The 25,690-nt window shown below is 55.9% G+C and overlaps 8 protein-coding genes across 11 annotated transcripts; 4 read left to right on the forward strand and 4 right to left on the reverse strand.

The window, feature by feature from the left end:
* The first annotated feature begins 88 nt into the window (after positions 1-88).
* Positions 89-1,196, forward strand: H310_09875 (hypothetical protein). The gene is made up of 2 exons (XM_008876070.1): positions 89-522; positions 575-1,196. The coding sequence occupies exons 1-2, from the start codon at positions 440-442 to the stop codon at positions 1,179-1,181; spliced, it is 690 nt and encodes a 229-aa protein (XP_008874292.1). The 5' UTR covers positions 89-439; the 3' UTR covers positions 1,182-1,196.
* Positions 976-5,041, reverse strand: H310_09876 (hypothetical protein; the record flags this gene model as incomplete). Its single annotated transcript, XM_008876071.1, has 1 exon — positions 976-5,041. One exon carries the CDS (start codon positions 5,039-5,041, stop codon positions 1,214-1,216), a length of 3,828 nt encoding a protein of 1,275 aa, XP_008874293.1. The 3' UTR covers positions 976-1,213.
* Positions 5,042-7,301: 2,260 nt separating this feature from the next.
* On the forward strand, positions 7,302-8,594 carry H310_09877 (hypothetical protein). The gene is made up of 4 exons (XM_008876072.1): positions 7,302-7,356; positions 7,410-7,830; positions 7,874-8,257; positions 8,313-8,594. Exons 1-4 carry the CDS (start codon positions 7,336-7,338, stop codon positions 8,366-8,368), a joined length of 882 nt encoding a protein of 293 aa, XP_008874294.1. The 5' UTR covers positions 7,302-7,335; the 3' UTR covers positions 8,369-8,594.
* H310_09878 (hypothetical protein) lies at positions 8,483-11,142 on the reverse strand. Its single transcript, XM_008876073.1, has 5 exons — positions 10,854-11,142; positions 10,728-10,797; positions 9,787-10,671; positions 9,585-9,722; positions 8,483-9,530 (listed from the first exon to the last, which is right to left on the reverse strand). Exons 1-5 carry the CDS (start codon positions 10,994-10,996, stop codon positions 8,586-8,588), a joined length of 2,181 nt encoding a protein of 726 aa, XP_008874295.1. The 5' UTR covers positions 10,997-11,142; the 3' UTR covers positions 8,483-8,585.
* A 908-nt stretch (positions 11,143-12,050) lies between these two features.
* H310_09879 (hypothetical protein) lies at positions 12,051-14,897 on the forward strand. Its single transcript, XM_008876074.1, has 5 exons — positions 12,051-12,433; positions 12,479-12,616; positions 12,672-12,871; positions 12,926-13,298; positions 13,352-14,897. Exons 1-5 carry the CDS (start codon positions 12,159-12,161, stop codon positions 13,554-13,556), a joined length of 1,191 nt encoding a protein of 396 aa, XP_008874296.1. The 5' UTR covers positions 12,051-12,158; the 3' UTR covers positions 13,557-14,897.
* On the reverse strand, positions 13,548-14,888 carry H310_09880 (hypothetical protein). The gene has a single exon (XM_008876075.1). It carries the CDS (start codon positions 14,848-14,850, stop codon positions 14,140-14,142), a length of 711 nt encoding a protein of 236 aa, XP_008874297.1. The 5' UTR covers positions 14,851-14,888; the 3' UTR covers positions 13,548-14,139.
* Positions 14,898-15,191: 294 nt separating the features above from the next.
* Positions 15,192-17,588, reverse strand: H310_09881 (hypothetical protein). Of its 4 annotated transcripts, XM_008876076.1 has the most exons (8): positions 16,761-17,588; positions 16,290-16,700; positions 16,174-16,238; positions 16,065-16,122; positions 15,908-16,021; positions 15,563-15,847; positions 15,405-15,503; positions 15,192-15,355 (listed from the first exon to the last, which is right to left on the reverse strand). In XM_008876076.1, the coding sequence occupies exons 1-8, from the start codon at positions 17,541-17,543 to the stop codon at positions 15,305-15,307; spliced, it is 1,866 nt and encodes a 621-aa protein (XP_008874298.1). In that variant the 5' UTR covers positions 17,544-17,588; the 3' UTR covers positions 15,192-15,304. The 4 variants fall into 4 exon arrangements, with proteins under 4 accessions (XP_008874298.1, XP_008874299.1, XP_008874301.1 ...); XM_008876077.1 differs by having other exon boundaries at positions 15,405-15,847; XM_008876079.1 differs by having other exon boundaries at positions 15,563-16,021.
* Positions 17,589-18,432: 844 nt separating this feature from the next.
* H310_09882 (hypothetical protein) lies at positions 18,433-25,514 on the forward strand. The gene is made up of 2 exons (XM_008876080.1): positions 18,433-20,440; positions 20,488-25,514. Exons 1-2 carry the CDS (start codon positions 18,561-18,563, stop codon positions 25,409-25,411), a joined length of 6,804 nt encoding a protein of 2,267 aa, XP_008874302.1. The 5' UTR covers positions 18,433-18,560; the 3' UTR covers positions 25,412-25,514.
* The last annotated feature ends 176 nt before the right edge of the window (positions 25,515-25,690 follow it).

Below are 25,690 nucleotides of genomic sequence, written 5' to 3' on the forward strand. Positions count from 1 at the left end.
AATTTTTTCTGCTTATGATTGGATGAAAAATGTTGAAACTATCAAAATTCAGCCAATCAAAGTGTATCCATGTATGTTGTGGAGCGCCGCCCGATCTGCGACGACGCCACGTCCGCCACCCGTTGCTGTGCCAAACTTGTCACGATGGCGCGCGGATGCCGCTGAGGCCCGCACCTGCCTGGGATGCCTCGAGGTTGGGTAGTTGAGTCAATATCCGACGTGACATCCGCTGAAGAAGTCGACAACCCACGGCAGACGATGGCCCCGTCTTCCTCCGTACGTTTGTGTCTGTGTGAATTTTTTGCTGCATGGCGTGAGTCGAACGACGGCACATGGAGGCAACCGAGGAGGGAGCTCTCGATAAAGGCACGATGACGGCGCGCCGTTCATCTCTCCAGCCGGCGTCGTCATCTGCAAGTGCACAAGATTCGAGTACGCCATGAAGTGGTGTTTGAAGAAGGCATCACGTTTCTCTCTGGGCAACCCCCCCACAAAACTTCGTGTACACCTGTCACAGGAACGGTAGGAAGAAGCTCGTGGCGATTGCGAGTGGGGCCAACATGAACTTTGACAGACTGCGGCACGTGTCGGAACGTGCCGAACTTGGGGAAGCCCGCGAGGCGATCTTGGCCGTGACCATTCCAGAAGTGCCCGGGAGCCTCAAGCGGTTTTGCCACGACTTTCTCGAGCACCGCGCGATTACCGAGTTCAACTACAGGTACAGCGACGCGACGAGAGCGCACATTTTCGTGGGGTTGCAAACCACAAGCCGCAGCGACGTGCATGGCCTTGTGGACACACTCAACGCCGCATCGTTTGCCACCATCGACTTGACCGACAATGAGCTCGCCAAGGAGCACGTGCGACACATGGTTGGCGGCCCCGCGCCGCGCTCGGCCACGTCGGTCCGCGAGAAGCTGTACCGATTTGTCTTTCCGGAACGCCCGGGGTCCCTCACCTACTTTCTCGACAGCATGGGTGACCACAACTGGAACATTAGTTTATTCCACTACCGCAACCACGGCGCCGACTACGGCCGGGTCCTTGTCGGGATGCAAGTTGCGCCGGCAGACGACGACGCGTTCGACGAGTTCCTCGACGGCGTCGGCTACGACTGGTTCGACGAGCAAGACAATCCAGTGTACAAGCTGTTTTTGGACTCGCGCCACGAAACACTGTAATCGTTTTCAACGTATTCGTCGAGTAGTTTGTGTCAGAGTTTGAGCGACGCAAACACGCCGCGGTCCATCGCGACAAGGGCGTGCGGCGTGTCAAAGGCGGCGACGGACCCGTCGTGGAGCACGAGGATGCGATCGCTGTCGAGGATCGTGTCGAGGCGGTGGGCAATCACGAGCTTGGTCACGTCCGTGGCAAACGTCCCCCGGAGCGAGTCTTGGATCAGCCGGTCCGTGTCGACGTCGATGTTGGCCGTTGCTTCGTCCAGCACCACCACCTTGGACTTGCGCAGCAACGCGCGCGCGATGCACACCAACTGCCTCTGGCCCACAGACAAGTTGCTTCCGTTTTCCGCCACGTCAAAGTCGAGGCTGTGGACAACGTCGGTCAAGTGCGCGTCGCGCACGACCCGCCACAAGTCGGCGTCCGTCGCCGACTCGGTCGGGTCCAAATTGAATCGCAGCGACCCGCTAAAGAGGACAGGGTCCTGAGGAATGATCGTGAGTTTCGATCGCAGCGTCGCCAACGGCACCGCGGCAATGTCGACGCCGTCCATCAAGATGCTGCCGGTCGCCGCGTCCACCGTACGAAACAGCGCCGCGACGAGCGAACTCTTGCCGCCCCCCGTGCGCCCGCAGATCCCGACCTTTTCCCCACCCCGAACGCTAAAGCTGACGCCGTTCAACGACAACGGGAGCCCGTCGCGGTACCGCATCGAGTAGTTTGCAAACGTGATCGCGCCGTGCTGCGGCCACGCTTCATGCTCTTTGTCTGGGATGGCGGTACCTCTCGTCAGCGACGCCCCTTCGTGGTCGAGGTGCGTGTAGTGATCCAATCGCTCGGCACTCGTCATGACGTCGTCCAAGTACGTATACTCCATCGTGGTGCGGGACAACACAATCGTGAGCTGGACGGCATACGTGAGCGCGAGGCCGACAGCCGTGACCGAGTCCTTGGTCGCAACCGCAAGGAAGGCAACGGCACCAACGACGATGACGGACACCCAGTCGAGGCGCATTTGAAACCACTTGGTCGAAATGAAATGGGTCAAGTCGAACCGCTGGTTGAAGTCGATGGCCGCGCGGGCGTTGTCCTGGAATGCGGCGGTGGCATCGAAGGCGCGAATGGTGCTGGCCCCGTCGACGGTCTCGGTGAGCAGGGTGAGCACGGGCGACCGCGACGTCCCGTCCATCCGTTTGAGCTGTGTGGACGTAGCACTGTAAATCGCGCGAATTTTCGCAAAGACCCACCCAAGCGGCACGTACACGAGCAGGACGTACGGCGACGTGGCGGCGCACACCACGAGCGACGCGAGGATTTGAACAAGCAAGCCCAAGATGTGCAGCCCCAGCATCGGCACCATGTTGTCGACGGTCGACAGGTCGGCCGAGAACCGATTCAGGATGCGGCCGACGGGGGTCACGTCAAAGAACGAATGGAGACGCGCGTGCAAGACGTTGTGGAGGATGGTCGAGTGGAGGTGTTTGGAGCAGAGGAGGATGAAATGCAGCACGTACAGGCTACGCCCGACGACAAGGGCCAGCACAAGCACGGCGAGGGCGATGTACATGCCGGCATACGTGGCATTGGGCGGCGATGGCGCCGCGGCCCATAGCCCGACGAACCAGTCCATGAGAACAAGGCATGCCTGCGCGACGACAAAAAATCCAATGACACTGATAGCGACACCCACGCCATTCCACCCGGACGCGGAAAAGTAAGTTGTGTAGGTTTGGGTCGTCACCCGGCCGACGTTGCGCTCCTCGGGTACAATCAAGGCCGCCGATGCCGCCAACGGCGACGTCGAGTCCATGGTGAGCGAAGCGGATGATGGCGCGGTCGTGGCGTCTGCATTCAAAGCGGAGCTTGTCGAGAATGCCACGAGATGCGGAAATGCCATTGCAAGGGACGCGAGCTTGCCATCGCCGACGATCGATCCGTTCTCCATCACGAGCACGCGATCTGCCAATGGAAGGAGGTGGTAGTGGCTGTTTACCACGAGCACGACGGGACTAGACTGGCTCAAGAGCGCTTGAATGCAGTCTTTGAACACGTTGGTGGCTACATGCACGTCAAGCGCGCTGAGCGGGTCGTCCAGCAGATACACGTCAGCCTTCTTGTAAGCCGCGCGAGCGAGGCCGACGCGGGCCTTCTGGCCGCCGCTCAACGTGACGCCGCGGGACCCGATCTCAGTCAAATCTCTGTCAGGCAGCGCGGCCAAGTCGGACTCGAGCTGGCACGCTGACAGGACCCTGGCATATCGGTCCTCGTCAACTGGAGCTTGCTTGCCTGCTCTGGTGGAAAACACAATATTTTCGCGAACGGTGGTGAGTTGGAGCCACGGATCTTGGCTGGCGTACGCGATGCGCGACGTCACAGATGACGTTCCCGAGACCAGGACAAGCTCGCCGAGGATGGCAGTGAGCAGCGACGACTTGCCGCTTCCGACCGACCCGACAACGATCGTCAACGACGGCGTGGATGGCACCACAACGCTGATGTTGTTGAGCACTCTGTGGCCAGCAGGAGCAGAAGCGAGCACGTCAAACGAGGCGGCGTCCAGCATGACGACATTTGAATCGTGGGAGAATGTCTGAGACGGTGGCTTGGACGGCACAGCGTCGGCTGCTAAAAAGGCATCGACGCGGTGGCATGAGTTGATCGCGCCGAACAGATTCATGATTGAAAACGAGAACGAACTGCACGGAGTTCGAGCAGCATTCATGAAGGCAAGCGTGGCGAAAACCAGTGGCGGCGTCAACTTGTGCCCTTGGGCTACAAACACAACGAGGCAGAGGGCGAGCGACATGACAGGCGCCACCAAGAGCACAATCGACGACACTTGGCGGCGGATATGGTACGACTTGAGCAACTTGAGTTCCGTGGCTCGAATGGCGTCGACGTGAGCTTGCAACGGCGCTTCCCAGCCGTACATTTTGACCGTCCGAACGCCGTGGAGAAGTTGGTTGGTGAACTTGACACGTTCGCCTTGAACAACCAGCGCATCCTTTTGTATCGCTCCCACTGCTCTGCCTTCCGAGATACCAAACGCCATGAGTGCGAGCATGACGACGCCGCCTACGACGGCGGGCCACGCGCCCAGGTCAAAGCCAATCATGACGAAGATCGCGAGCACCATCAGCGGCGACAACGCCGTCCACATGAACCAAAGGCCACACATAAAGAGGCCCGTCGAGTCGACTGATGCCAATGTGGCCAAGTCGCCAGACGACGTCGGCTTCGCCTCGCCCGACAGAGTTTTGAGAAAGACCAAGTCCATCACGATGGCCTTGGCATTGCACCCGAGCCTTCCTGCAAACACCATCCCGAGATCCATGAGGGTCACGGAGACAAACGACATCCCTGTCAAGAGTGTGGCCAGGTTGTATCCATTCGAGGTGCCAAGGTCGGTCACGGCCGGAGCGGCAGACGACGGATTCGCGAGGAACTGGAGAAGGGACTTGATCACGATCGGCTGCGCGAGGATCAGCGCGCAGCTGAGCGTGTACAGTCCCATCACGATACCAATCTCACGACGAAACGTTCGCACGAGCGCGCGGAGAAACGATGGCGACGCGGTCTTGATTTCCACGGCCCATGCAACTTGGAACCTCGCTTGAAGGTGTGCGGCAGTGTCAGCGGGCGCCAGCTGCCAAACGTCGTCCTCCGTGAGCGGCGTCTTGGCTCCTTTCAAGACAAGTGGATCAAGCCAAAGCAGTAGCGCTTGGCTTAGCCAGTTTGACGTGACGAAAGGGTGCGGCCGGTGGCTCCACGGCACGGCGCACGGGTCATTCTTCACAACAGGAGAAGCGAGCACCTGGTACGTTGAGTCGCTCTTGTCGGAGCTGGAATCCTTGGCCGCCATAGAGTCCTGTCGCTTCTGGTCGTGAAGAGTGATCCGAAAGTGCGCTGTGTTGTTGTGGGTGCTGCCATGCCGCTCGGTCACGAGTCTGAGCCACGTTCAATGTCGACCATGGTACTAGTCACATGCAAGTCAAAATAGTTTGGACCGAGATGTCCAGTCGACTTTTTTCACCTCGAATGCAATTTTAATAAATCGATCATTGGATACTATGACCTAGTGAAAATATAGAATTCGATTTTAAATAGCGTGATGTTACGTTTGTATATTTCGGATTGTCCTGGATTTGAAATCGCAGTTTCGGACTTGTCTCGCCCCTGTTCACAACGTGAACACGCAAGTAGTGACCTTGATGGTCACTACTTCCGTGTGCACGTTGTGAGGATCGGGTGGTGGTGGTTGGTAGCAGAAGTGTGCCCTCGGTGAGTGTGGGCCGCGTCCACGGCGGCAATTCAAGCAGGGGTTCCAGAATACACGAGGTAGTTTGTTTTTTTGGCTCGAGGGTACCATGTCCAGACCAGGCAACTGCACGAGATGTTTGGTGCGGCGAACTAAGGGACGCGCCTTTCGGTCAAGTGTGTGACGTTTCCATAGCTAACTAAACCGAATGCATGGCTGCTACGACATAATTGTGCAACGTAGCATGATAGTTGTGACACCGATTCGCCGTAGTGGCGAATGCTGCACGACGTTGGCTCTTGATGTCGGTGTGGCGAAATCGACGTTTATGCTCGCTCAGTGTCAGCACAAACAATGGCCCTGCATGGAACCACGACCCATTTTAACGGCCTGAACATGCAAGCACTTCGTTGCAACAGGCGCTTATACGGCCATTCGACACCCCACAGGCCGTAACTTGCCACCATCGCATTCGGTACACGTTTCTTCCACAGGTTGCGACGGATCCGCCATCCCTGCGTCGTGACGTGGCATTCGGACCTCTCGCGAAAAAAGTCGCAAGATTTTTACAGTTCACGAACGATCCTGCTAGCCATGCTAGTAGGATGATCCACGTTTGTCTTTTATGCATTCTGGACATTCCAATTCAAACTACTGCCTTCGGGCCAAGTGCCGGGCGCCGCCCACGAGGCGCACTCCATCATGAAGACTCGATTCTCGTCCGTGATGTCAAAACTCGTGAAAAATGGAGTGCCCAACCGGTAAACGTATTCCAACGCGTCATCTATCTCTCGGAAATGACGCGTCGTACATTCAAGAAAATACCATGCATGGCCGAGCACGTCATCGCTTTCTTGTCAACGAAGAAGAGTTTGGCATGAGCAACGTATCTCGACATGTTGGAGGAACCATTGCCGGGAATTTCATCCAATCCGACCATTCATTGTACCTTATGACAATGCACATGGAACCCATTCCCACGGCCAAGAAAATCAACGCGACAATGCATCAACCACTCGTCCAGGACCTGATCGGAATCCGATCGAGATTCCAACCTTCCTTCGTCCGTCGAAGGAATGCGAGGACGAGAGCACGAGATATTGGACCATGCGCCTGCCGTGAACGTTTAAAAGTTGATACCAAGCGAATGAACATGGTCATTGCCAACACGCCATCGTAGTGTACGAATACCACTGAAAGATACGAAAACTATTGTCTTGATCATGTATGAAATGGATTCGGGATTTCCACGGTGCTTGGAGTCCAATATCACATGCATAACTGCACTACTACATATGTACTATGGTAACGTATGTACAATGGCAATGATGCAACATGATGCTGCATTACAAGAATGACTTTATCAAGCGAAAGATATAGAGCCATCAAGATCATGATGTAAACCGTATGAAAAGTATTGATACCAACTAGAGAGCAGTGCCGAGGGCGGACTTACCCGTTGGGAAAAATCGAGTTTGAGGTGGGCTGTGTCCGATCTTCCACCCAGTTTGAGATCGACAGTCACTTCTTTCGTCGAATTGTGTGTGCCATGTCGGGGCTCCAACTGAGCGCCGAGCCTGCTACCGCTACGTACACACGAAAAGCGTCTTCTCCGGCCACGTTTGTACAATGCCAGGAGCTTTGACTGTGGGCGGCCAGCACGACGCTTCAAGATCGTCATTTGCCCAATCACAACGCGACACTTCGAATGAAATGGAATCAACTTCATTCGCTAAAATTGTATATCTATTCGAAATCAAGCCAATCAAATTCAATCATTTGACCAATCAATGCTGCGAAACCGATCAGATGCCCAAGGGTTTTCCTGTCAAATGCCATATTTCTCAAAGAAATTCGAATTCGTCGGCGACATCAAACTTGGATTTTGGCGCTACGAGATGGAGCCAGACGGCGATCATGTTCGATATGTCATTGTCCCGCGTCCAAGGCGTCTGACCCTTTATGCATCTAGGTGCTGCTCGAGCCGTGGAATTATATCCGGGGTATGCCGCAAAAGAACGTCCGTGCGATCTTGGTTGATGCGTTTCAGTTGTGGCTCCAAATTCCTCCGGACAACATCACGACGATCAAGGAAATCATCGGAAGTCTGCATGATGCGTCGTTGCTGATTGACGATATTGAAGACAACTCAGAGCTGCGGCGTGGTCTACCCGTGGCGCATGCAATCTACGGCGTCCCGCTGACGATCAACTGTGCAAACTTCGTGTTCTTTGTTGCACTCCAGAAATGCCATTCGCTGCAAAACGCACGAGCGATGGACGTCTACATCAGTGAAATGATACACTTGCATCGGGGTCAGGGTCAGGACATTCTCTGGCGCGATACAGCAACTTGTCCGAGCGAAGAAGCGTACAAGGCCATGGTGATCAACAGTACGTACCTCCACAGTCACGAAAGACCTCAATGCATGACTAGAAACGGGCGGTCTCTTTCGACTGGCGGTGGGCCTCATGCAAGCCTTTAGCACGAATGACCAAGACTATGTGCCGCTCGTGAACGAACTGGGGCTGTACTTTCAAATCCGAGACGACTACATCAACTTGGTCGACGACGCTTACATGGAAGGCAAGAGCTTTTGCGAAGACTTGACCGAGGGCAAGTTTTCGTTCCCGCTCATCTTTGCCATCCACGCCAACACACACGACACGCGACTCATGAACATCCTCAAGCAGCGAACGACCAACGTCAAGATCAAACAGCACGCCGTCGAGTACATGGCCCAAGTTGGCGCGTTCTCCCACACCAAGGCATTCTTGGACGCCTTGTACCAAAGCATTCTCGACAAGATCAATGCTCTAGGTACGTTTATATCGTCCATCAGGCGCCGTCACATCTTGAATGGTTTGCATCGTAGGTGGAAACTCGGTTCTGGTCGGCCTGGTGCAGAAGCTCCACAGATCACTTAAGTGAGAGCTCCCTCGATCGATCTAGAATCGACTTGCATACCAAAGTCAACGACATCGATGCACTCGATACATGTCAACGTATTCGTCGCCGAGATGAAGGGCCGGCGGCCACAGGTCGACGACATGCCCCCTTCCGACACACAACACCAACCGACACGTTGAATCTACCGAGTCGGGACGAGGCACAAGTAGTAGTCGTCTTGATGGTACATACTTTACATCTACGCAACCCGACCATAGCTTCCTCCAGAGTGGTGCGGGATGGAAGGTTGTCGAGGGCCAGTGGCCGGCGACCCCGCCGCGAGGTCGGCAAAGTCAGGGTCCCAACCGACATCCAAGTGGGGGAACCGCTTGAGGATGCGAGCTTGGATGCGGCGGCCACCCTGGGTGTTTTTCATGCTAGTCAAGTGGGGCCTCATCGCCGTGACAAGATCGAGGCAGTTTTCATCCGACGCCACCGACAGCGCTCGCTGGACAACGTAGTTGGCGTACTGGTCTTGAAGCATGCGGTGCATGCGAGGGGATGCAATGATTTCTCGCACAAATGTCTGGCAGAGGTAGTCTGGGGCGAGTTCGAGGCACTTTTCGATCACGTTCGAGCTAAACTTTTGAATCGACAGCTCGAGGACGTGGCCCACACACTTGGTCATGACCCCCACGACGTCCGCGGTCGAGCACGCATCCAACACATACTGGACAACGTAATTCCCATACGGATCTTGCATCAACTTCATCGCGTGCTTCTCGACTTGCGCAATCACTTCGCGTCGCTGCGCTGGGTTGGCAGCGTCCACGCACCGCTGCAAAACACAACACCCGTGGCGATGAGTGCCCACCACCGTGCACTCGGCAGACACTGCATCAAACACAAATTGGTTGTACGTGGCTGGCATGTACTGAAGCGCACGCTGGATCACGTGATTCCCGTTCGAGTCGATGCACAATCGAACGGCGTCGTCCTTGAGGGCGTCTACAATAAGCTCCACGAGCTGCGGCATGGACGACGAGCTGCAAATTTCCACTACTTTTTGCACAGACCGCGTGCCATGAAGGTTGAGCGCAGCCGCCACCAAGTGGTGCGCCACCTGCTGGACAATGGCAAACCGCTGGGATTCCGTGCCACACTCGAGGAGTTTTTGAAACAAATAATTGCCAAACGGGTCCACCTACACGAGCGCGGTCGAGTCCATGAGATGGCACCTCTGGCGAGATATACACACCATCATGTCCACCAAGTGCGGTAGCGATTCCGTGTAAATGACGTCGCACAGGTCCGTCGCTGTCCGGGGATGATGCACTTGGTCAACTGAGTTGTCGAGTTGTTCTTGCAAGAGGCGGCATCCGTTCTGGTCTTTGCTCTACATGGCACAACACGTCATGAAACCACAAAAACCAACGGACGATGCACAGGGGAGGCTGTACCATGGCAAACACCCGACCGCGCAGATCGTCGAGCGACAGAATCGACGGAAATGGGGATGGCTCAGGCGACGGCACATATCCAAACGGATGAAAGTCGCTCTCGTCAAAGCTCGAGGAAGCTGACCCTGGCCCGCCACTTGGTTGGGAATGCATGGCAGTTGTGGAATGCATGTGGGCAAACTTGCACTTGTTGCCCATGCGGCAGTGGCCCTGGGCGAAAAATTTACATGGCTTCAACATCGTCGGCCCGCTGTGGTTGTTGCTTCGTAGGTCGGGGGACATCAGAAAGCGCCGAGAAGAGTTTGCCGCAGAAGGAATGGGGCGACCATACGAAGCAGCACCCGGGGAAGTGTGTTGCCACGACGCCAACGGATGCACATCTTGCCGCATGCTGTCGTGCTGCTGCCGTGGCATGGACGCGACAACGCGTGACGGTTTGGACGACCGGATGTGACAATACATGGAGCTGTCTTCGTCGTCGGAGTCTTGGCGGCGGTGACGAGATGGTGGTGCATGCGATGCATGGGATGCCAAGCCGTCCGGGTGATTGTACCATGATGGAGCTGGTGCAGGATCGTCGTGGTCGTATGTGTGTCGGGAAGATGCAAAGCGGGGAGGTGGCGGTTGAAGCATGGGTTGGTTGAGCTGTGGTTGTTTGTGCATGGGGCGGGCAACGGATGGCCCCTCATTCGAGGTGTCGTCGAGGGAAAAGTCGGACGGGTCGTCCATCGCGAGCTTGAAGAAATCGCTACCGAGATGCTGACTGGGGCTCCGAGAGAGAAACATTTCAATGCTATTCTTTCGCCGACGATTGGGAAATACTGGCGTCCCAACGTTTGTCGACGGAAACGAGGCCGGGTGGTCGTAATACAGCATCGACGAGTCCTGCAAGATCACGAGCAACCGTGTCATCTGAATGAGCATAGGGGAAAGGTACGTACTATGTGCGTCTGAGGGTCCGACGACGAGGTTTGCGCAGGGTGCAAGGATGGTGACGTCGTCGATACAGACCTACTCGTCCATTGCGCCATCATCAAGGCAAGGTGCAGCGCATAACGATACCGTACCTGTCAAAGAAGTTGAGATCGCGGTAGAACAGCGACGGCTTGGGGGCTGCACTCGATGGTCCACCGGATCGCGTGGACGACGCCTGGAAGCCTGTCTCGTCGCCATCCAACCGAAGGTGGTGTTGACGTCGCTGCTTGTCCATGGAGGGGGGAGGTTCGTGGGTTCGTCCTCGTATAGATAGTATTGTACAGGGATAAGGCGGCGGCAACCGTGGACGTTCACGGACACTCGGGCGGCACGCTCCTCCTTACGACGACTCACTCAGTTCCTGGCAAAATCAAATGACTTTCTTTTGGATTTCCATCAACTGACTGTTATAAGCCATGGCGTCACGACCCACCTGATTGGCCAAAAAGCAAACGAATTTGAGATGTCCCATCTTGGTCGTGGTCACAAGTGGGAAGCATGTGTCGGTCGTGCGCTGCGTTGGTACGCGCGGCAGTGCTTTCCACCTCGATGCTTCAGCTCCGTCGATGCCGTTGCAACTCTGCGTGCTCGTGGCTTCGATCTCGCACTCATGCATGAGGTGCCAAATTTGCACCTTTTTAACCAATGAGACAATGCCATTTGACTCCCTCATCTCGAGGGGGGATAAATGGAATGGGTAAACCAACCACACAAAGTTACAGGGATGCATCACAAGGGTTTGTGCCTGTCTAGCAAGGCGGGGACCTCATGCAAGTTATGACGAGGACGACGAGGGGCGGAGGCGGCGCAGTACATGTACAGAGAAGATCCCTGCGTGCGTCCCAGTGCAGCGTACAGTGGAGTAGCCGCGTGTCGTCGTTCCTCCCATGTAGCAGCTGCAGTCCGGTTGCAAGGCAGGTCGTCGCTGACCAAGGCTGACGGCCGCGTCAAGCGTCCGACGTGGCCCTCGCCCCTCCGAATCGCATGACGTTGTAGACGTTGGGTCGGTGGTGATGCGTAAGCTAGAGCAATGTAACTGCTCGGGTGCGATAGGTGTTATCCGGACATTCGGCGAACCATCCGGAAGGTGTAATTATTTGCATGGGAAATTGGAACGGTGACAGTTTCATTTGGTATTTGTATACACTTTGATAAAAATAGCGACGGCGGCAGTGTGTAGCGGGGGCGGTGGGAGCCTCGAACTTCGCCTGGTCCGCACTTGGATTGGTGGTGAATCGAATTTCGAAGGAGCTGGCTCATATCAGCCCGTTACACACCAACTTGGCCAAATTGGCAACCGCACCCGCGTGCGACGGATTCTGCAGTGGCATCGCTGACTCGCAGGTCCTGGCTGGTCATTGACACCTTTCGCCAATTGATCGAGGAAACCCAGTGCCATGCAGACGCATATGGAGTCGCTGCATCTCCCGCGCCTCGACCTCGGCTTGTTCAAGAACAGCAGTCGGTACCTCGAACGCGTGGGCAAACCAACGATCCCGTTCCAACCCCCGGTGTGGGCCGCCCCGCACAAACCGCTCGCAATTGCACTCGTCGACGTGTTCAAAGCGAACGAAGTCATCACGAGCATCAACGTCGATTCGAAAGCGTGCTTCCTCTTTGGACGCAATGCGCTCGTGTGCGACATTGTGCTGGAGCATTGTTCGATCTCACGGTATGTTGTCGACCACATCGGACGCGTGTTGATCGTGTACCACAGAATGCACGCCGCACTGGTCCACCACGTCGATGGCGCCATGTACTTGATTGACCTCGGGTCGTGCCATGGAACGTTCATGGACGGTGAAAAGCTCGAGCCACTTCGACCGACCCTCCTGTCCCATGGAACCCACCTCCGGTGCGTTGATGCTTGTTCAATTACTTTCACAAGTGCTGATGGATGTCCCCCAAAGATTTGGCGTGTCGTCGAGGACGTACCGGTTCAAGTCGTACGAGTCGCGACAGCAGATTGAGCACCGCGTTCAAACCACGATCGGCCTCCAGCCAGACGAGCGGGAACTGCAAACGAATACCCTGCTGAATCGATTTCTATCCTATCGGCTCGACGCTCCATTCTGCCACCCGTCGATACCAACCAACCCGTGGCCGCACAGTACGCCATACATTTCCTCTCGCGTCGGCAAATCACAAGCGCGGATGCTTGTAGACTCGAATCGCATTGCGTCGCATTCGATGGACACGAGCGAAGATGCACAAGAAGAAGACAACGACGTGACGAACGGATCCGTTTCCGCCGTCCCGTCCGCTGCCGACGACGACATGGTTGTGTCGGAATGCGACCCCGCAGGCTTACCGACGACTGTGGGGCCGCACCACGGAACGGCGGCATCCTTCGCCCAGTCGAGAAAGCGGACCCGGCCAACGTCCGCTGCCCCCGCGACGGACCACGTTTTCCTCACTTATGACAACAAGCGCGTCCATTTTGTCGAATCCCCGCAGATCATTCACCATTACCACCACACTGACGAAGACGACGACGTCATGGATGTGACGATGGATGGCTTTGACGTTCAGCACAGGTATGTGATGTCTTTGCAAGTGGTGGGCTGCGATGCTCACACTTGACGCACAGACGCGCCTCCTTTGACGACGCGGTGAATGGGGCGGCCACCCCTAGCCAAACGAAGTTTATGCTCCAGCACCTAGGCAGCGAAACCACGCGATGTGGCGCGAGTGTCGGGGCGGCGCTCGGATTTCCCATGGAAGGACTCCACCAACGCCCGTCGATCGACACCTCCAACAGAATACCAGGGGCCCGGCGGCACACGTTAGGTTAACCATAGGATTTATTAACACGTTGCGACTTGAGCTCACGAAGGCCGCCACGGGAGAATATCGTGGCTGGCAGCACGACATCGTTGTGCGAACGAAGCGAAGCCATACCACACAGCTCTGGTATGCTTCATGTGGCACGCATTGGTGGTGATGAGACGTGCACAACTCAAGAGATGAGCTTGGTAGACGTGGTGTTTGGAGTCGGTGAGACAACAGAGGCGAAAGCAGAAACCCATGGGCCGCCCACGAACTGGATCTGCGGAATCATGACCTTGCCGATCGAAGCCGAGCATGTGAGCGCTTTGGCTAAAGTGCAGGATGCCCACCGGTGGCTCCACCACGAGCTACACGTCGTTCTTGTCGTCGGGTGGGTCGACCCTTTGTACACCATGTGCCAAGAGATGACGGATCAAGTCGTTCCGCATTGCTGTTTTGACAACGCCGCCATGCTGTGGCGCTGCAGACGCCAATCCTTAGAGGTGCTTGGTAGTTCACGGTTGATTCATGCCGAGTGCGGGCCGAGGATGTGCAGAACGTTGATATCCAAGCACCAGAGACCACCACGACAACTTGTTTGTATTGCACCTACGATGTCTCTTCCGTGATGGGCATGGCCTGCACGAGCTCTGCGAGTGGCTCGAGGCAGAAGAACCACGTGTCCTTGGTGGTGGACTTGTGGGATAGCTGGATCGACGCGTATATCCTCCAGTCAGCGGCCGCCAGGGAACCAAATACATGCGACAGCAGCACGTGCCCCCGTGACGACCGATTCGAACTCCACGGACTCCCCATGAGCTTGAACTGCGTGCACCCACCGTTTTGGCTGCCGTAAATCGATACGTGGACGTTGTCGTGGTGATAGGCATGGAGGATACAGGACGTGACCCTGTCAACGACGTTTGGTGGAGCGCCGATCACGCGCAGGACGTCGTGTTCGTGCACGGATATGGCGAATACCTCTGGATGGGTCCAAGGCGCGCGTCGTTCAAAGTACATCGTGTCCATGTCGCCCGCAGTCACGCAGGATGACGTGTACAAATAGTAGCCTTCGCGGAGCAATGCTTTGAGCAATCTCGCCATGAACAGTCGCGCCTGCACGGTGACTTCCCCAGAAGGCGACGAGAAAGGAGTGCCGGGACCAAACCTGATGTTCGTTAGGCCTTCCTTCGTGGTCCACCCCGACCACGCCTTGGCGGCAGCGCTCATGATCTTGTCCACGTGGTGCTGTGGGAATTTGTGCAGCCGGAGCGTGTCTTCGCAGAACGAGATGGTTGGCAACGCGTTGTGGTGCGCCATGGCGGTCGTTCAATGACTGAATGTTCAGTGTTGTTGGGGGGGTGTTTCGCACACTGACAAATTTTCTCGATCTGATTGGCCATAATATTGCTCGATTTTGAGCCAATCAAACACATCAAAGAATCGTTCTTGCACGAAATATGTCGGTGAAAGTGGAGTGATGACATACATTCGGTTTCGTCCGACAAGTGAATGTATCTTGGCTTTTGTATGGAGAAAAACCGAATGACTACATTACCGGATACGGCGCACTTTCGAATGAGGTCGGCGAGCGCCCGCCCGCCCTCTGGATCTCGTCAAAGAGCGGCTGGCATCCGCGCGCTCCTTCGTTGTCATGGAGCCATGCAAAGTGAAAATACAGAGTGGCGACGTTCCACTCATCATGCATTGACACAATTTTCTTTGAGCCGCACACAACGTTCGCGATGGCGATGGATCATTGCTACGCGAAAACCTATGCGTCACTCCATGTGACGGACCGAAGGCGATTTATCGCAGCAGCAATCTAGCAATGTGCAAAATTTGAGGCCCAAAGAGAACGTTGGACCAATTACCTCAAATCGCCTTGGGCGCGCGTACAGCCCGCATCGAGAGTCGCCTTTGATTCGATCCAAACTGTCGTCCAAAGCGGCTTCCACACTGTCTAGGAGAGCCTGCACGACCATGGCAAACCAGCGTGATTCCCGAGGCTCATCGTTCAAAGGGTCTTTACCGCAATGGAGCAGTGACTAGGCTTGTCGCTGGCCAAGTTGCCACGAAGGACATGGGCGATCGCCCGCACTTGCCCTGGCTCCACCAAATGGCCCACGGCCGTCAAGTCGATATCGACGTCACCGTATTGAATCTTTTTGGTGCCGCTGCATCGCACGTGGCGCGAATCAAGCTGAAACCCTCGCGGATCAGGAATGCGAGCTGCCGCCGAGCACGGCAGAAACGTCGGGTCTTGTTCAATCGGTGCGTGCTGTGCTGCAATGGCCTTTGCTGGCTCGGTGACGTCCTACAATCGGGTCGACCTTCCTTCCAAATACCTGACAACGGAAGCTCACGGGCCACCAACCTTGGGTTGAAAGGTATCCATGAGGATGACCGTGTCCGCGATTGAAAAGTAATCCCCCAGTGCCCCAACTACGATCACGCTTGAAACGCCATGGACTTCGAACAGCGCTCGGGCCTAGTGTGCCCATGTTAGCAAGGATGCGCGCGTTCGCGCAGACCTTGGTGATGAATGGCGTAATGGGCTCCTTGTCCGCCGCGACCAGTTGCTGCATCTTGCTAGCGTCGTTGCGTCGTCACTTCAAGCGGAACATCTCAAAGTCAAGTTACCGATCTCGCGTCATAAAGTTGGTTGCACACGTGTCTTCGTCCATGAGGAGCGTGGTGGCTCCCACCTACGATCCAGACCCTGGGCGACAAGCCGCATGCGTTTTCAACCGGCATACCTCGATCGCTTCCATGATGTTGGCGGCCTGCGACGTACTCCCTGACGCGTTCCCAGACGTAAATCGTTGAGTGGACATGCGCGACGGCAAGTTGCCAATGAATGGGCTCACATTGCACCCGCCGACGCTCCGCCCGTCCTCCGCCCGGATCTTGACTGCGTTGGCATCCGTCGCTACGAACTCTCGCCCGTCGCCTCGAATGACGTTGAACACGCCGCTTTCGAGCGCCTGCAGCACCGTCGACTTTCCATGGTACCCTCCCCCCACCAACAGTGTGATGCCCGGTGGAATGCCCAGCCCCGAGATTTCGCCACGATGCGGCAAGGTGAACGTTCGGCGTAAGGGGGAGGTCCGGGGTGCATGAAAGGGCAGCGCAGGTGGCGTCGGCATTGGCGAATCCTCCGCACCGCTCTGGCATTAGAGACAAGACAAGCGAGTTAGTGCTTCGACGCGTGCTAAAAGGAGGTGTACCTGCCGAGGCAAGATGGATCCATCGGCTACAAAAGCTACAAGTCCCTGGCCGGCAAGCATGTCACGGAGAGCTGCTTGATCTTCAACACACTTAACGTGTTCCCACAACTCTGCGAGCCTCACAGGACTGACCAAAGCTTCTTGTACAAGCGCTGGCACGACTTCCGTGAGAATGTTCGCTGCAAAATCTCCACAAATTGTTCGTCCACGAGCTGGTAATCCTACGGTGAACCGTGCCTCGATGGACCCATCGGCGGCCACGATCACGTTTGTGCGGTCGAGCACATACTGGGAAGGGCTGTCCATGGCAAGGTCGCCACCTTTGGCCCCGTGCCACCCACGTCCTCCCAATCGAGCGTCGGCGCCGCGAGCTCGCGTGGCTTGTACGAATCGCCTGGCGAGGAAGTCTCCCACACCAATACGACGTCCCTTTGTCGACAACATGTCAGTCGGATAACGTGCACTGACAGCATCGAGCACGACGTGAAAGCGCGAAGGGGCAGCATATGCGTCTCCTTGAATGGAATCTGCTGCCAACGTGAATGTAGGGTGCTCCTCATGACGATACGTCTGCCCCCGGAGCAGGTTGTAGCTGCCGTAGCTCTGGCCTTCAAGAGATTCGAGCGTTGTGACAAGCGATCCCCACGAACGAGCTGGATGGTTTTGCTCCGGCAACCTTTCTCGCGATCGCGAGCGCGCGTCCCTGTGTCGAGATGGTTCGTTTCCATGCCTTCGACCACCGCCGCGGCCGTACTTGTTCTTGTAGTACTCACCCCGACCCATTCCCGTCGCCAATCCAGCGCACCGCCGTCCTCGTGCTCATTGGCGGGTTCAAAAGGGATATATCCGGATAATTCATCCATTACAATGGCACCGTCCGATATCTCTTTATCCATGAATCGACCTCGATCTATTGTAATGCGTCGGTCGACGGCACGACAGTCGGGGAACTCTCGCGTCGAATGGAGCATCCCTGGGACGTCTTGGCTAACCGCGCCACAATTCGAAAGCACGACCGGAGGTGATATGCCTGCTGCGCCGTCGCGAGCGAGACCGCTGGATATTGCACCTGGCGGAGCAGTGATGTTACAAATCTGAACGTTGATTACTGCGAGGCGCCAGCGTACACCATTGAAAAATAGATCTTGATTTATGTATGTAGGACAAGCGACCGATAATTCTCCAGAACAACTCGTCGCTCGGACGACCGAACTATGCATCATGACCTGGTTTAACGGCCTCAACAAGCCAACGGCACTATAGCATTCTGCTCTTCCTCTCTGTGGCGTCATACATATACCAAAGCGCCGGCTGCACTGCCGCGTACATGAGAGTCCAAGATGCACAGACCGCATTCAAACCGATATGTCAGCGTGGACATCATGCATTCCTCATGACCAGAAAGCGCACCCAACATCGTCGTGGTGACGACGGGCAAACACGTGGTCGTATCCCTATTGCGACTGGGTCGGGGTGTCATCCTGCCCAGCTTGCTCGGGGCGCCGGTACGTTGGTGGTTGTATACAAATTTCAAGTGCAAAGGTTCCATCCCCGTATTTTTCGGGGCGCCAATACAAAGTTCAAGTATAACTGCCGAACTCTCCAAATTGAAGGCGGGGTGACTGCACGCCGTCCGTTTATCTTGATAAATGTATACCACTTGTGCTGGAACCGTCGCCTCAAGCGAGATCGGTCAAGTGCGAATATTGCCCGAACTGGAGCAAGAGGCAGCATCGGCTGCGCAGCGAAGCCTCCGCCCTCGTCTCGACCTTCTTGCTCTACGTCACACACACGCATCGGATGAAGTCGCGTCCTCCTTCGTCGAAGGATGCGTCCACCCCCCCGCCGTCGTCGACCGGGGACATGACTGTTCGTCGGTCCGTTCACAAGCAGGCGTCGAAAAACTACTTTAATTTGGAATCCGACATGAAGCGTCAAAGCTCAATGATGGATGCGGACAACCGATTTAGCCAACGCTTGTCCATGATGAACGTGCTCCCAGGAAAGCAAGCTGCCTTTCAGGATGAGCCGTCGATCGACTACTGTTGCGAAATCCTTCAAGCAAAGTTCGGGTTCCAACAAGGGTCGGTCGACAATCAGCGCGAACACGTCTTACTCCTGTTGGCAAACTGCGCAGCTCGTGCGAATTCAGGCAGCACCGACAACACGACACATCATGTGCGACTACTGCACGATAAACTATTCGGTAACTACAAGGAATGGTGCGCGTTTGTCGGTGCGAAGCCCGTCGCGTACGCGCAAACTCAAGGAGGGACGCCGCTCACGTCTGTTTTGCACATGGACTTGATGCTGTACTTTTTGATCTGGGGTGAGTCGGCCAACTTGCGTCACATGCCGGAATGTCTGTGCTACTTGTACCATCAAATGATGTCGACGCTCATCAAGGAAGCTCTACATTCGGAAGGACGTCCTGCAGGCTGGTTTCTCAACGCAGTGCTGCGTCCTGTATGGAAAGAAGCGTCGGTGATGCAAAAGAAGAATGCGCTCGGGAAGCACTTGGAGCATACCAAAGTTCGCAACTACGACGACTTGAACGAATTCTTTTGGCGGTCTGGGTGCCTCAAGATACCCATCGACAAAATTGGTGGCGCGCTGCATTCGACTGCTGGGAAGACGTTTTACGAACACCGAAGCATCTTCACACTCGTGCTCAACTACTACCGCATCTTCCACTTCAACTTCATGTTTTTGATCGTGTTGGCCGTGCTCAACTACGCCGTCACGGTCAGTCCGAACGGTGGCAAGACCGGGTTGAACCAGTTCAGCAAGATTGGGACCGTCATTGCACCGTACACAAAGCGCGATCTGAACAAAGCGTGGGCCGTGCTCATCGGGTCGCATGCGTTTTTAAACCTGTTCAAGTGCTTCCTCGAAGTTGGCCATGGCTTTCAGTTGCTCACGGACCCCAAGTCGAAGGCGTCGACTTCGTCGCGTTCCATGACGTATGGGCTGGCGCTGACGCTGCGACTCGTGTGGAACCTTGTGTTTACGGGTGCGTTTGCCCTCATGTTTTCGCTTGGCGCGCCCAAGTCGTCGGGTGGATTTGACTTGCTCAACTTACTCAGTGTTGCGGCGCTCGTGTACCTTGTTCCAGGGGCAATTATCTTGGTCCTGCAGACGTTTTTCCCTGGCACTGGCCGATCGTGGTTTTCAAAGTTCATTCGTGAGGGTGACAGCTGCTACACAGGTCGTCACATGGCACCGCCGCTTGCATTCCAGCTCAAGTACTATTTGTTTTGGTTTGTGCTGCTCGTGTGCAAGGCTGCCGTGTCATACTGGGTGCTTGTGAGTCCGCTCGTGTTGCCGAGTCTAGCGATTTGGGAAATGGAGCTCAAGTATGGCCAGGGATCGCTGGGGTCGTTCCACAACCTCGGTGTGATTGTCAGCTTGTGGGCCCCCGTCGTGTTCATTTTCAACTACGACACGCAAATCTACTTTACCATTTTCCAAGCTGGTCTTGGCGCGTTCATGGGCTGGATGATGAAAGTCGGCGAAGTTCGCGGGGTCGACGCGTTGTCGAAAGCTTTCCGAGTCGCGCCGCAGTTGTTTGACACAAAAGTTGTGACGGAACTCGCTCGCCTCGCTGATGCCAACGAAGGTGGCGACGAGCATGGCCGCGGCAGCCAGTCGGCGGTGTACCAGTCCCAAATGATGCTTCGGTACGTGTTTGAAATATTGGGTAGATGGCCGACTGGATGCGTTGTAGTTTTGTAGTCGTGTGGAACGAAATTGTCAACTCGTTCCGCGAAGGCGATTTGGTCGATGACAAGGAAGCTGCGATTTTGCAATACGACATCCAAAACACGGGCGAAGTGTTTGAGCCGGTGTTTTTGTCGGCGGGCAAGTTGAACGAAGGCATGGCGTATGCGGTCAAATTGGGCAAGGCTGGTCGCGGCGACTCGGAGCTGCGCATTCAGTTGGTCCAAAACGACTGTCTCGGGGCTGTCAAGTCGTTTTTCAACGCGTCGATGTACGTGCTGGAAGCGCTCTTGGCCCCTGACGACACAGAAACGTTGGACGGATTCCGATTGATGGAGCAAGCTGCGCTCGATGGCCAATTCTTGTCGCTCTTTGATGCTGGGTCCCTTCTCCATGTGCGCACGATGGCCATTGACTTTCTTGAAGCCGTGCTCGACTTGCCAGACCCAGATTCGGTCAGCCCCGTCCTCAAGACAACGGTGCACCCCATGGGCGTTATTCGCAACTTTGTCGCAAAGATGGACAATTTGTTGAACGGGCTGCGCCTCTTTTGCCGTCAACCTGCCATGGCAGCCAAGTTTCAAAACGTAAACTTTGTGTCGCCGGCCAACTCGTATGCGTATGCCGCCAAGGGGTTGGTAAATTTGTTTCACTCGGACACGGCCATGGGTGCCGCCACGCGCGCATACTTGCTCATGTCGTTGGATCGTCAAGACGCCATGCCCAAGTGTGGCGAAGCGCAGCGTCGCCTCGGTTTCTTTATGCAGTCGCTGTTGATGGAGATTCCGCAGTTGAGCGCGATTCGCAGCATGCGGTCGTTTTCTGTCGTGACGCCGTTTTACAGCGAAGGGGTGATCTTTTCGCTGGACGAACTCAACAACCCTCTGGAGAACCACCCGATTTTCAACAAGGCATCGGAAATCGACAAGAAGATTACGATTCTAAAGTACTTGATCACGATTCACCCGGAAGAGTGGGAAAATTTTCTGGAACGCATTGACGTGTCGACGGTCGATGCCGCGATCAACGAGTACCCGATGGAACTCCGTTTGTGGGCGTCGTATCGCGGTCAAACGCTGGCGCGCACGGTGCAAGGCATGATGCTCTATGAAGACGCGATCAAAATCCTGCACTGGCTCGAGATTGGGTCGTCCCCGAACCGCACGCCCGAGCAAAAACAACAGCAATTGGAAGATATGATCCGACTCAAATTTTCCTACGTATGTGCGTGTCAAGTGTATGGGAAGCACCGCGCGGAAAATGCCGACCAAGCGAACGATATTGACTTTTTGCTCCAAACGTATCCGAATTTGCGCGTGGCGTACGTGGACACAATTCCGGGCGCGAACGGCGCGCCGAATCGATACGAAACAGTCTTGATCAAGTCGGAAGGCGACGAGATTGCCGAGGTGTATCGGTGGGAGCTGCCTGGTGATCCGATTTTGGGCGAGGGCAAGCCGGAAAACCAAAACAATGCGCTCCCGTTTACGCGCGGCGAATACGTTCAAACGATCGACATGAACCAACAACATTACTTTGAAGAGTGCTTGAAGATGCCACAGCTCCTCGTGACGGCCGATCAACATCCGAGTAGACTGCCTGTGACGATCATTGGGATGCGCGAGCATATTTTCACGGGCAATGCGTCGTCGCTGGCCAAGTTCAAGACGTGGCAGGAGCTCGTGTTTGTGACTCTGAGTCAGCGCGTGCTGGCGAATCCGTTGTATGTGCGCATGCATTACGGCCATCCCGATATCTTTGACAAGGTGATGGTGCTCACGCGCGGTGGGGTGTCGAAAGCGTCGAAGGGCATCAACTTGAGTGAAGACGTGTTTGCCGGGTTCAACTCGACGTTGCGTGGCGGCGTCGTCACCCACGTCGAGTTTATGCAGTGCGGGAAGGGCCGCGATGTCGCGATGTCGCAAATTTCGATGTTTGAGGGCAAGTTGGCGAACGGCGCCGGCGAGACGTCGCTGGCCCGCGAAGCGTACCGCATGGGCGCCTTTATGGACTTTTTCCGCCTCAAGTCGATGTACTATTCGCACACGGGGTTTTACTTTGCCACGTGGCTCACGATTGTGACGTCGTACGTGTACATTTACGCCAAGGTGTACTTGGCGCTCTCGGGAGTTCAAGTGCAAGTGGTCGAAAAGATGAACTCGACCCAAGTCATTTCGCTCAATGCGTACCAGCACGGCTTTGACACGCGTGTGTACAACGATCTGGACAGCGTCATGAACACGCAGTACATTATCCAGGCCGGTCTGTTTTTGACGCTGCCGCTGATTGTCGTGTACTTTGCGGAACTGGGCTTGATTGGGGGTGTGACGAAGCTCCTGAACATGATTTTGACTGCCGGTCCAGCTTTTTTCGTGTTTCAAGTCGGCACGACGATGCACTACTTTGACAACAACATCATGCACGGCAATGCCAAGTACCAAGCAACGGGTCGTGGGTTCAAGATCACGCGGGAGACGTTTGTGTTGCTGTACAAGGCATATTCGACGTCGCATTACCGCAAAGCGTGGGAGTTGGTTGGGCTGTGCATGCTCTACTTGTCGTATGGCAGCTTCAACATTTGCAACCGCACGCCCGACCCGAACCGTCCGGACGACCAGTTTGCATCCAAGTTTTGCGACACTGCGCAGGGGTACGGCACGCAAACGTTTGCCATTTGGTCGATTGCGATTCTGTGGCTGTTGTCGCCGTTCATTTTCAACGCGGACGGGTTGGACTATGAAAAGACCAAGGCCGACATTGTGGCGTGGTGCAAGTGGATGTTTATGGACGAAAAGGCGACCGACCCCGACAAGGTGCACACTGGTGGGTGGATTGCGTGGTGGAAGAGTGACCAAGAACAGTTCTACGCCACAACAGGCATCGCGCGCCTCACGGTACTCTTGCGCGAATCTCGCCATTTCCTGATCATGTGGTACGTTATCACTCTCCGTCTCGAAGCCAAGTATGTGCTCTTCACGCTGGCGGCGGCGGTGGCGACCTTGGTGGTGCTGTATGTATTCCACGTGCTGGGGCTAGCGCTGCGCAAGGCGGCGTTTTTGGGTCGTGCCGCGCTGTACCTGTTTTTGCTCTTGCTTTTTGTCGCGGGCAGCTTTGTCGCGATGAATCTGGTCCTGTTCAAGTCAAAGAAGAGCGACGAGGCGTGGGACAATAGCTTGTGTTTGTTTTACGGGTACTGCGCCGCCTTGTACGGGATCAACGAGATGCTTCGCGTGGCCAACTTTAAGGGCATGCCTGTGCACAACGTAGCGGTGGTCGCGCAACTGGCGTTCTTTTTCGACTTCATCTTTGGCGCGTTGCTGCTGCTACCGCTGCTTGTGCTCAGTTGCATCCCGTTCATGAACGCGATCCAAACGCGCATGATGTTCAATGAAGGGTTTTCGAAAGCGGTGTCTGCGTCGTCGCAACATGCATTTTCCCTCGCCGCGGCCCTCGGTGCGTTGGTCGGAGTCGCCTCGGGCTGGCTCTACTACATGCTCTTGTCGGTGGACTTGGCTCCTGGCTACAGCATTTACCTGACAACGTACAAGCTGACGTCGGTGGTGGCCGGAAAAGGCTTGACGTCGTACATTGCGTTGGCTGGATCGGTGGTTGGGTCGATCCTGACTAGCTTTATGGGCTACGCCTTGGGTCACCGCATGACGGTGCTCATTGCAGGTGTGCTGAGCGTGTTGGGCTGCTTGGCGCTGAGTTTTATTCCGTCGTTGGCCCCCAAGACTGGGTCGCAGTCGCCGGCCGTGTTGTTTGGTGGCATTGGGCTCTTGTCTGTGTCGTTGGGCATGATGCTGCCTGCCGTGTCGTGCTATATTTACGAAATCTCGACCTACGACATGCGCTCCAAGACGATGCTGCCGTTTGCGTTTGCCTTTGTCGTGGGCACGGCCATCTCGTCGTATTATTCTGGTGGTGCTGTCGGTTGGGTGTGGCAATCATTTTGGTGCGCGCTGCTCATGGCGCTTGTCACGCCGCTGATGAACATGTTTCCCGAATCGCCACAATGGGTGCTCGAGCGCAAGGGCTATGAAGAGTGCGAGACTGCGCTCAGCATTTTACGTCAACGCCCGGAAAATGCCGCCGAACTGCGCGAACTCCGCGAAGACCAAGCCCACGCAAAGAAGGACAATGACGGTGGGTCGTCGGCGTACAAGGTGGCGCTGTCGATGTTGTGCATGATCATTTCGTCGCTGTCGGTGGGATCGCTCAATGTGTTTGTCGCGCGCACATTTACGACCTTTGCCGACGACAACTTGGTCTTTACAAACGCATTGGTGGTGGAAGCGTCTGGCGTGCTCGTGAGTTTTTTCCTCATGGACAAGTGGCCCCACCGCAACCTACTCGCGTTTACGCTGCTCGGCGTCGGGCTGTGCGCCGGCGCGCTCGGCGCCGACGACGTGTCTCCGTTTTTGGAAACCAACAAGAACCGCAAGCTCATCACGTCGTTGTTTATGTACGTGATGTTCTTCATCAAGGGCCTCGGCATCTCGTCGACGGTGTGGGTGAACGTGACGGGTTTGTTTGCGGCCAAGTCGCGATTCTTTGCCGTGCCGCTGTTGTTTGGTCTGTGGTTTGCCGTCCCTGCCGGCAGCGTCGCCCTTCGCGTGTCGAGTTTTACCAAGAACGCGTACTTGTGGTTGTTTGCGTTGGCAGGGCTGTGCTTGATCACGCTGTTTTTGGTCGTGATGGCGTCGAACCGCGCCAACGGACTCGTTTGCACACGCACCGACATGAAGAAGGACAAAGCGCGTCGCGACCGGCTGCGAGGGTCGCGGCACTCGCGCACCCCCGGCAGCTTTAGCCGCAACCGCCGTCAATCGCGGTCGGCGCGCCAGTCGCGGTCCAACTCGATGGCGAAATCGTTTCAAGGCAGCTATCAGTTGGTCGCGTCGCCCAGCGCCAATGCGCACGTTGTGTAAGACTAGATCTTTGAACCCGCCCTGCATACTCTCAATCCAATTTGCTATTTTACACGTGGGGAATTCTTGCACGAAGGGGGCGAGGGACGAAATTTCGACGACGCCGTCCCCAATGACGGCGCCGCTGGAGTACCGCGCGCACACACCCGCCAGACTCGGCGTTCCAACGACTTGGGGCAGCAGCGTCGCGAAGGATGGATGCACGCACCTGTGGAGCGGAGGGCTGTCGACGTGTGGAGGACCACCATCGCACACAGCGATCGCTTCCGTCCGTTGGAG

Source organism: Aphanomyces invadans (genome assembly GCF_000520115.1).
Source record: "Aphanomyces invadans strain NJM9701 unplaced genomic scaffold supercont1.23, whole genome shotgun sequence".
In the NCBI taxonomy this organism is placed as follows: Eukaryota; Oomycota; class Saprolegniomycetes; order Saprolegniales; family Verrucalvaceae; genus Aphanomyces; species Aphanomyces invadans.